Below are 11,735 nucleotides of genomic sequence, written 5' to 3' on the forward strand. Positions count from 1 at the left end.
AGCCACAGGGCCGTCAGCGGACACCTTGACAGACTGACAGACACTACTGCTGCTGACTGACAGGCTGTTAGAGAGAGAGAGAGCGAGAGAGAGAGCGAGAGAGAGAGATTGGCTAAGCCCTTATTGAGAGATACATCCTCAGATATCCCTCATTGGAGAGATTTTCCTACAAAGAGCGATGTTTTTCACTCAGAATAAGCGAGGCGTTGCGTATGGAATAATCACATCTAGCTGTCACAAAGAAAGAGTTATTCCTCCCATATCGCCGCATGTGCTGTAATTGGATACAATTGAACATTTGCGGCATTGCGCCTGTCTGCACACGCACGCACACCACAGACTCTATTGCACTTTGCACTGATGCTGAATTATCGAAAGCATTGAATTGTTTATTTTATGCTCTCTTGTCGTGCCTGCTTTTACTAGCCAGTGCCTGACATTGCTCCCCTACCTTAGTTGAACACACTTAAGTCGCTCTGGATAAGAGCATCTGCTAAATGACTAACATGTAAGTCCGTGTTGAGAAAATGGGCTGTATGAGTCTAAAGCTCAGGAATTACCCTCCTCCCCCAGAGAATTCCACTCCCGGACTCTGCTTCCACAGAAAAATAGTCACGGGCAGATTGGAAAATGTGGGGGAGGAGTGTGGGGGGGGGGGGGGCTCTTCTGAAAGCAGCGGCCAGGAACAAAATAATAAAGTTGTATAGAAGCTCTTTAGGAGACTAATATGATTAGCTGTGCCATCCTCCCATGTCTCCTTTGAGTTGGTGACACTTCAGCTAGCACATTTGGTTCCTTGGAAGTTGTGAGAACATACGTTTTTGGTTTCCTGTTGGTTCTGGGAACGAAACCATACGTTTCCTGACCAGTAAAACTGTAGGTTTTAAACATTCTGAGAACAGAAGTGAACATTTTACCTGTTCTGGGAACATTTTACTATGGTCCCCTGAAAGTTTTCCTGGGAGTTTTTATTTACGTTCTGAGAACAGAATATATGGGTTATTTTGAGATCTTTGAATAACTTCCCTAAAACGTTCACTGAATGCTTCATTAATAACATTGCTAGCTTAGGTTAACTGTTTGAACAGATAGGACACATGGAAATTAATTTGCTTAGGCATTAATCATGCAAACGCATTTTTTTTATTTTTTGTTGTGGCACGGCATCAGTGAGATTCAAACCTATGATATTCTATTTTCTAACCATGGAATTAGTCCACTGCACCACCAGGATGGCGCTAGCATGCCATGTTTTTTTTTACTCATAGAAAGCTGTTCATTTTAGTATTTTCAAACATACCCCATTTTAAAGGAAACAAGCACTCATTAAGACCAATTAGTGGATGAGGCCAACATATCTGAACACACTTAACAAGGTAGAGGATAGAGTTTTGTTGATGCTGAGAACCGAATGTATATGTTTTTAAATAACGTTCTTTGAACGTTACTAATGTTTTCTTGTGGTTTTATGGTATGTTTTCATAATGTTCTGAGAACGTGACTTTAAATAGAACCATGAGGAAACCTGCAGAAAGCGTTATGCTGAAGTATTGAAATTCCCACAGAAGAACGTTGTTTCTTAACGTTCTCTGTACTATACCCAATGTCAAACCAGTTGGAGAAAGTTTCTTGAACATTACCAAAAAATATATTACATTTAACCAGGTTTTAACTTTTAGGAAACATTCTGTTAAAGTAATGAAATACCAAGAAAATAACATTATTTTGTCAAGTTCCTTAAATGTGCTGAGTGTGTTCCAAAGCCAAGCAACTATCCTGCACCATTCCCAGAACTTTGCGGGAAGGTTGTATGCAAAATAACCATAGGACAACCACGCTCTCACCAAGCTCTAAGAAACATATGGTTCTCAGAACGTTATGCGCTAGCTGGGACAGGAGGTGGAGGAGGACTGTTTGCCTACTCAGCATATGACCCACTCTGCTGTCATGTGACCTCTGAGAAATGCAGTGTTTAGTAATTTGTAACCACTTTCTCTTCCAAAGAGAGGTCAGAGCTGGAGGGGTGTGTGTGTGTGTGAGAAGCGGAGGTTGTTCGGTGTACTATGCTTGAGTGATGAGTAGCCCAACCTTGCGTGAGAACTGAAGAATTGTGTTAGCCCACTGAGCTAAAGCCTAGGTCTGGGAGCTAACACTATATGTAGGTGTGCAGAGGACTCAGGTGTACATTCATTGGCCTTCCAATGAATTATATCACAACCATGCTGAAGAAAACTTTTTCAGCAAACAAATGAACCTTTTCAAATTACCCAACCCATTGTTGCTTAGCTTTAGACAGGAGTTAAATTGAAGCGACCATCTTTTGCAACTACTTCCAAGTTGCTGTAGCCGATCTCTGTTCCATTCTGCAGCAGTTGAATCAGTCCAAGGCTCTGCTTTTATTAGCTCAAACGCATGTAAACGCACACACACAGTCTGGGCAAGCGAAAAAGGAGGAGAGAGGGGGCGGCCGGCGCTGTGTTTTCAGCGCTGGCACTCACATTATCACAACTCCCCCTCCGGCCCTCTTTACATTTCTCCCTAGATCTGCCGCGTTTCTAATTGTTTGAGCACAGAGGAAGCAGAGCCAGCGGTATCTTGAAGACGGAAAGAGATGCCTGCGCTAACGTTCTTATAGACGCTGTTGTTTAAAAAATCGCTGCTGCTGTACAGTCATTCATATCTGTATGGTTGTCCAACGCTTTTTCTTGTCAACATAGCGCTGAAAAAATACATTCACTGACCTTGACCTAGTCACATCGAACACCCTATTGGTAGACATAAGTAGATTTAGATAAGATGGCATTGGTTAGAACACAGCCTCCGAAGAGAGAGGTAAAGAGAGATGATATGAGGGAGAGATGATATGAGGCAGAGATGATATGAGGGAGAGATGATATGAGGGAGAGATGATATGAGAGGGAGAGATGATATGAGGGGGAGATGATATGAGCGAGAGATGATATGAGGGAGATGATATGAGGGAGAGATGATATGAGGGAGAGATTATATGAGGGAGAGATTATATGAGGGAGAGATGATATGAGGGAGATGATATGAGGGAGATGATATGAGGGAGAGATTATATGAGGGAGAGATGATATGAGGGGGAGATGATATGAGGGAGAGATGATATGAGGGGGAGATTATATGAGGGAGAGATGATATGAGGGGGAGATGATATGAGGGAGAGATGATATGAGGGAGAGATGATATGAGAGGGAGAGATGATATGAGGGGGAGATGATATGAGGGGGAGATGATATGAGGGAGAGATGATATGAGGGAGATGATATGAGGGAGAGATTATATGAGGGAGAGATGATATGAGGGAGAGATGATATGAGGGAGAGATGATATGAGGGAGATGATATGAGGGAGATGATATGAGGGAGAGATTATATGAGGGAGAGATTATATGAGGGAGAGATGATATGAGGGGGAGATGATATGAGGGAGAGATGATATGAGGGAGAGATGATATGAGGGAGAGATGATATGAGGGAGAGATGATATGAGGGAGAGATGATATGAGGGAGAGATGATATGAGAGGGAGAGATGATATGAGGGGGAGATGATATGAGGGAGAGATGATATGAGGGAGATGATATGAGGGAGAGATTATATGAGGGAGAGATTATATGAGGGAGAGATGATATGAGGGGGAGATGATATGAGGGAGAGATGATATGAGGGGGAGATGATATGAGGGGGAGATGATATGAGGGAGAGATGATATGAGGGAGAGATGATATGAGGGAGAGATGATATGAGGGAGAGATGATATGAGGGGGAGATGATATGAGGGGGAGATGATATGAGGGAGAGATGATATGAGGGGGAGATGATATGAGGAGGAGGAAGAGAGAGAGAAGGACAAAGAGGGAGCTAAAGAGATGCCTATGAGGGAGAGGGAGTGAAAGACGGAATGAGTGAGTGAGAGAGAACCATTACTTGCATATCATTACCCCTACTGCTATTACTACTACTGCTACCACTACTATCACCACTACCAGTACTACTACTACCACCACTACTGCTGCTACTAGAGAGGTTAAATGCGGAAGACACATTTAAGTTAAATCAAATCAAAATCAAATTGTATTTGCCACATGCGCCGAATACAACAGCTGTAGACCTTACAGTGAAATGATTACTTACAAGCCCTTAACCAACAATGCAGTTAAGAAAAATAAGTGTTAAGAAAAAAATTAAAATAACAAATAATTAAAGAGCAGCAGTAAAATAAAATAAACAGTAGGGAGGATATATACAGGAGGCACTGGTACAGAGTCAATGTGCGGGGGCACAGGTTAGTCAAGGTAATTGAGGTAATATGTACATGTGAGTAGAGTTATTACTGACTAGGTATCCCCTTTCCTTTCTTTCTACCACCACTACTACTGCTACTACTACTACTGCTACCACTACTTCTACTGCTACCACTACTACTACTGCTACCACTACTACCACTACTACTGCTACCACCACTACTACCACCACTACTACTGCTACCACCACTACTACTGCTACCACCACTACTACTGCTACCACTACTACTACTGCTACCACTACCGCTACTACCACTACCACCACTACTGCTAACACCGCTACTACTACCACTACTATTACTGCTGCTACCCCTACCACTGCTACTACTACCGCTACTGCTACCAGTACTGCTACCACTACCACTACTACTTACACTGTTACTACTGCTACCACTACTACCGCTACTGCTACCACTGTTTCTACTACTACCACTTCTACTACTACTGCTGCTACCAATACTACACTGTTATTACTACTACTACCACTACTGCTATCACTACTACTACTACTAATACTGCTACTACCACCACTACCAATACTACACTGTTATTACTACTACTAGCACTACTACTGCTACCAATACTACACTGTTATTACTACTACTACTACCACTACTACCGCCACTACCACTGTTACTACTACCACCACTAATGCTACCACTACTACTGCTACTACTACTACCACCACTGCTGCTACCACTACCGCTGCTACCCCTACTACTGCTAGTCACACCATTGTTGTTATATGTGTACTTTGACAATGTAAGTAATATAACTTGCCATGTCAATAAAGTCCACTGAATTGAATTGAGTCAATGAAAGAGGGATGTAGAGGGGAAGACTGGTCCTGAATGCATTAAGGGGCTTGTGATGACTGACAGAGGCCAGAAGGTCACTGGGATTAGGGTAATGGTCCATTGATAATAACATTATTAGAAGGCTAGAATAGCGACGGAGCACAGAGCCTAGCGTGGCCTATTGATGGGCCTGACTGGTGCTAGGGTGGGTAGTAGGGTGAGTCAGCACTAAGGCCTTCAGCCTTTCCTTAATTAAAAATACCTGTCAAATTAATTCAAATCAATCCAAATGACTACTGCCACCAACATATTTAATTAAGGTAGGCTTTTTAATCACAAACTGCCCCTGTTGAATCTGCATTGGCCTAGTCTTTGGAGACTTCAACAGGCACAGATCCTGAAGTTTCCTCACTTTTCTCTCCCCTCCCCCCTCCTATCATCTCCCATCCCATCCTCTCCCCTCCCCTCCTCTCCTATCATCTCCCATCCCATTCTCTCCTCTCCTCTCCTCTCCCCGTGTCTGTTAGGAGGAGCAGATGGTAGCTGTTACCTACCAGAGAGAGCAGCTCCGACACACGCAGCGATGTGTGTGTACGTAGCCATACGTAAAGCCTTCGGTCTCACACCTTAACCTACCCTCTGCGTCTGACAACGTGTGGAAGGGTGTGTGAATACCAATTGGTAAGTCATAAAGATTGTAGACTTCGAGGTCAATTTGTGTATTGGATATCATTCTATAGGTTAAGCCATGTATGGAATTAATGTCAGTTTAGTATCTGGCAGGTAAATCATGGAGATGCACACTAGGAGTGTGAGACAAGACGCCCCCCCCCCCCCACCCACCCCACTACACCTCAGAAGACCTCTCTCTCTCTGCTTCTCTCTCTCTTATAATATGCAGCCAAGGGCCCCTAGAGATGGCACTCTCCGATTTCCTTTGTAGAGCAGAATAATGTGATCCTTTCAGTGAGGCTCCCTCCCCCGCTTTAGTCTGAGATTGATTGCCAACACCTTACCCCCGCTTCATACTCCCTCTCTCTGTAGGCCTAGTGCTGCGGCAAAGCACTGCGTGGCGTCCTGAAACGCCTCCTGTGAATTTATTAGTTTCGAGGTTACTTAATCCACTTGAAAGTTTTTTTCCCCTCTTCCTGCCCAAACTAGAAATCTGCGTGTCACCACTACAAGCGCTTTACGCACACAGCCTACACCTCCCCCTTGACAGGCACATGAATACTGTATATATGCCTACGTGCGAGAATGTGCGCGCACGTCTTTATGACAGCAGTAAAAATGTGATGCAGAGAGCGTGCATGTCCCCCTCCCTCCGCCTCCCAACAGATGCGCCTTCGCACTGCCGCCAATGCTTCCGTTATCGCTCTCCCCCTCGCTCCGCGCTCCAGAGCCTCCAATGTCACAGCTAATAGATACGCGGGGGATTAGCCCGCGTGCTAGCGCCAATCTGATGACGGGAAGGAAATAATTACCCCACTAATGTAATTTATAGTTTTTTAATTAAGTAGCCTACACACATTTAACCCCAAAAAAGACCCGGAGTGGGAAAATCTAGTCAAACCTCGCTAATTGGAGTGGCAGAAGAGAAAACGTTACCGGTTTGCTTAATTGATAATGATAGCCTAAATCAAAAAACGGTTTGATTATTTATAATATTGATGTCTGATTTTGGATATAGGCGCTAGCCTACATTTCAAATACGCCTATTTTATCGGACCATGCTAGCACACGGGTTATACATAGGCTAGTCAATATTTTTGGAAATCAAATATGAAGGGGGGAAAGTGTGTTGCCTAGGGGTTGCTTTCATGTTCTTATACTTAGGACATTACACACCGGAGGTAAATCAACAAGACCTACAAGCGTCAGAGCAAAGGTTTATTTTTGATGTATTGGAGCTAGAAAAGGATAACAGATTAAACAACATGCATCTGGCGCAAACAGGCTTTCCTGCGGTCAGTGCCATAACCAGGCGCTGCTATGCAGCGGTAGATTGTGTCAACTTGTTGACGGTGTTTGTTGTTCTGCCTGGCTTTGTAAAACATTGATCTGGATATTATGCGAACACAAACCAGGAGATATGACTAGCAGCACACCACACAGAGATAATTCATCTTCCGCTATTTCAAGGCAACAACCACCACATGGAATAATAAAGTAGGTCCTATTTCCCCCCACATTCTGACAGAATGTTCTACTTAACTACAGAGGACTGTGTGTGTGAAGGGAAGGGCGCAATAAAAATGTAAGTGTTTGGGATCCTGGGACAAGGGTTAGCCTAATTTTGACTCGAGCCAAACTATTCCTGCACGCAACACGACGCATGTTCTTCCTCTTCCTATTTATAAAACAAGATCAACCAAGGATGGAAAGTCTAGTGCCCTGAGAGCGGAGTGGAGCGCGAGAGAGCCAGCGTGGCACGTTAAAACCAGGATTCAACACACACAAACAAACCACCAAGATGACTGCAAGAGAAAACAGTGAAAGCTGTTTGGGAGCACTGTATTTCTAGACTAGATTATCCAAAAATGGGGAGGTAGGTTATTCATAGTGGCAAATGTGAATAAAGTATTTTTCAGACCTTATAAATAGGCTTGACAAGCTGTGTTTTTCCATAGTCCTGGTTGGGAGATTCCAAGAACAAGGCAGGAATAAGCAGGAAATCTGGAATTCTACAACCAGAACTTCTGGAAAACCTGGACATTTTGGGAAAGTTACCAGAATTTTACAAACCTAAAAATGGAAATGATTAAGATGAATAAAATACGATAAAGGTTCACTTTTATTGCCATTTATTTAAAGGAACTTTTTTGTAAAATATAAATACAAATAATAGTGTATTTAATTACAAAGTTTAAACACTTACATTGCCAAAACAAAAAGTTAATCAAACACCCCAGTCAGAAAAACAGTTACTGAAATGGTCATCTTATTTACAAGTTCAAGCATGAATCTCACTCTTCAATTGACGTGACATGTAGTATCTTACATTAATATTTTACAAAAAACCCACATCAAATATCTTAATTCCTCATCGTCATAAATACGAGACAAATAAAGCTAGGTTTTTAGACACAATGTCGAAAATAAAATCCCCAAATCTTTGGGATGAGCCATGAGTGCTAAAATATTTGTCACAGTTTACCTCTATATCTATGAACCACCTGACAAAGTCAGATGGGTCGGTAAAGCTCAAATCAAGTGCACTGCCATGATCCAAAGTCAAACAATAACCTTTACCTCAGAGGTCCACATTCAACTCACATTGCTCCTGACCTGTTCACTAGCCTAGTCCCTGCACGTCAACCCAAGCAGTGGCAAAACCGACAACCTGACCAAAACATGACAACCAATGCAGCAGATATACAGTATGGATATACATATATATATATAACAAATCAAATCAGCTGTTAATGTATACATATACATATATTTATTTAAAAAATTCAGTCCTTTGCGTGGCGCTGGGTCCGTTTCCTCTTTGAAGGGATATTGTCCAGTGTTCTAATGTCCAGTCCTCACAGGGCATGGGAACGTACACTAGATACACATGGAGTATGTGTGTGTTGGCTACGTCCCAATACTCTCTCCTTCCTCCCAAAGTGTGCACATGTTCACTTCCCTTCACCGATTTGAAAGGAAATGACTGGTATAAGAAATATGGTGGAAAACTACCACTAGCCAAATATCTGCACCAGATTTGTGGGAACTAGTGAAGGAGTGTCCACTTCAGGTAGAGAGTAGATCTTATTGGGACTCACCCTCGGTGTGTGTATCTCAGGGTCACGAGCGGGCCTTAGCTTTGGCCCGGGCCACTTTGGGCTCCCATCGGCTGTCCAAACACTCTAGCGAGGAGCCGAGCAGCGCGGCCAGCTCCGAGCTGGTCTCAACCAGGTCCAGCAGCTCCTTGCTGTCGGGGAGGAAGGCGGCGAGCTCGTCGGGGCACGAGAAGAGCTGCGACAGGGATGCCTGCTTGTAGAACTCCGCCTCGGCGATGGTTGCTACCTCCAGGTGGGCAAAGGCTGCCCTGAAAGCCCTGGAGGACATTCTGAGTCTTTTCAGGACATCTGATAGGAGCAGCCAGTTTCTGGGACTGAGGGGGGGAAGAGAGAGAAGGAGAGGGGGAGAGAGAGAGGGGGAACGGGTTAGCACAGCTCTACACTTGTGATGTGAGACCGGTGGCTCCAGCTTTTCAACACTTGCTGTAATTATGGGCTGTAGCACCGTGGTTGGGGTTTTCAACATCTGTCACACACGTATAAACACAAAGGCTTTTCTGGGGGGCGCTCTGTGAATTCAGTTGGTGTGTGAATAATCCTTATGTGAGAATGGATGTGTGTAACCCCCCCCCCCCTCCACACACACACACACGGTAGGGTAGGTGACGAACAACATGCGCTGTTCAATCGATAGCACTTGAAATGGTTAGATGTGTAGCGTTGCGGCTGGGGAGCAGCTGAATGGGGAGAGGAGTGGAAAAGCAAGTGCTGCCGAGGGCCTCCGTGTGTGTGTGTGTGTGTGTGTGTGTGTTTGTGAGCGCAGGCCGGCCTCACAGCCCAGGAGATCCATTAATACTGCATCAGCCAGAAGAGCAGAGCGAGCCGAGAGAGACAAGAGGAGAGAGCGAACGAGAGCAGAGAGAGAGAGAGAAAGAGTGGGGGAGGGGAGCTCCGCTGAGAGATAGAGAGAGCGGAGCCGAGCGGTGCTCAGACTGAAGATTACACAGAACAGTGCGCTGCAGCCAAGACGGAGAGAATGAGAGAGAGGGGAGGAAGAGAAAGAGGGGAGGAAGAGAGAGAGGGGAGGGAGAGAGGGTGTGTGACGAGGCCAGGAGGAAAACGGTGTGGGAGGCAATTAGCGCTGTCTGCATTCACATACGTCTCTAGCTAACGGCAGTCCGCCGTGCTGCGTAGCTTCAATCTTCATCTTCCCCTCTCTCCCTCTATATTTCTCTCTACCATCCCTCTATCAATCCTCCCCTCTTTCTCTACCATCCCTCTATCAATCCTCCCCTCTTTCTCCACCATCCCTCCCCTCTTTCTCTACCATCCCTCTATCAATCCTCCCCTCTTTCTCCACCATCCCTCCCCTCTTTCTCTACCATCCCTCTATCAATCCTCCCCTCTCTTTCTCTACCATCCCTCTATCAATCCTCCCCTCTTTCTCCACCATCATCAATCCTCCCCTCTCTTTCTCCACCATCATTATATCAATCCTCCCCTCTCTTTCTCCACCATCATCAACCCTCCCCTCTCTTTCTCCACCATCATTATATCAATCCTTCCCTCTCTTTCTCTACCATCCCTCTATCAATCCTCCCATCGTTCTCTCTAACAATCCCACTCCTCCTGTCTCTCTCCCCACCCTCTCTGTTCCTCTCCATCTCTCTCTCTCTCTCTCCAACCCCCTCATTTTTCTTCTTCCTCATATCAGAGCAACCCACAGTATTAAAGAGCTCTGCTTCTACTAGTCTCCCTCCCTTAACATAAATAATTTCCTCCTGTGGCGAGCCCCCCGGCTAATGACCCCCCCTCCCCCTCCTCCCTGTCGGTGTGACTAATGACCCCTTCCTCCTCTCCTCCCTCCCCCAGGTCGGTGTGACTAATGACTTTATCGATACCCTGGTCATAATGATCTCTCCTCTCGTCTGCTTAATAACACACTGGAACGGGTGAAAGGAGGGACGGATGGAGGGATGGAACCCAACATGCAGTGAAGTGTAAGGGACTGGTGAGAACAACAACACTATCATAATGTGGCTGGGCTGGGCTTGGTAACGGTGACAATACTGTTGTAATGTAATGGGTGGTCACAGGTGGATGGACTAAAGCTAATTATTTTGCTTACTGCAGGACAGAAACCTATTAAAAACTATAGTCGGAACTGAAAGGAAAAAGGGTATTTCTGGGGCTCATAACGACACACACTTACCCCTGTGAGAGGGAGACCTGGATGTTGTAGCAGGGGAGGAGGGGTCGGTCAGAGAACTCAAACTCAAATCCCTGCCTGGTGTCCTCCTCCTCCTCCTCTCCTGGTCCTGGGGGGTTAGCCAGGATGTCATAGGCTGCTGGGTCCTCACCTGACTCTGCAACACACACACACACAAACACGGTTAGAACACTATTCTGGAGCGATGAAGACACACAAACACGGTTAGAACACTATTCTGGAGCGATGACCAAACACACGGTTAGAACACTATTCTGGAGCGATGAAGACACACAAACACGGTTAGAACACTATTCTGGAGCGATGACCAAACACACGGTTAGAACATTATTTTGGAGTGATGACCAAACACACGGTTAGAACACTATTCTGGAGTGATGACCAAACACACGGTTAGAACATTATTTTGGAGTGATGACCAAACACACGGTTAGAACACTATTCTGGAGTGATGACCAAACACACGGTTAGAACATTATTTTGGAGTGATGACCAAACACACGGTTAGAACATTATTTTGAAGTGATGAGTGAACACACACACTGTTACAACACTTGTCTGCATCAATGGAAATGACTGGAGAGCACTACACACATCTTAAAAAACTCAGAGGTTGTGCACATACAACAATCCAAATGAGACGCACAT

At 44.9% G+C, this 11,735-nt stretch overlaps 1 protein-coding gene across 1 annotated transcript; it reads right to left on the minus strand.

Annotated features, from left to right (window-relative positions):
* Positions 1–7,929: 7,929 nt before the first annotated feature.
* Positions 7,930–11,223, minus strand: LOC311119743 (BCL-6 corepressor-like; the record flags this gene model as incomplete). The annotated part of the gene is made up of 2 exons (XM_084194404.1): positions 7,930–9,231; positions 11,070–11,223. Coding segments are annotated over 2 exons (464 nt in total), but the record flags the coding sequence as incomplete, so codon positions are not given.
* Between the last annotated feature and the right edge of the window lie 512 nt (positions 11,224–11,735).

This window comes from Coregonus lavaretus (genome assembly GCF_964263955.1).
Source record: "Coregonus lavaretus genome assembly, contig: HAP1_SCAFFOLD_9924, whole genome shotgun sequence".
NCBI lineage: Eukaryota > Metazoa > Chordata > Actinopteri > Salmoniformes > Salmonidae > Coregonus > Coregonus lavaretus.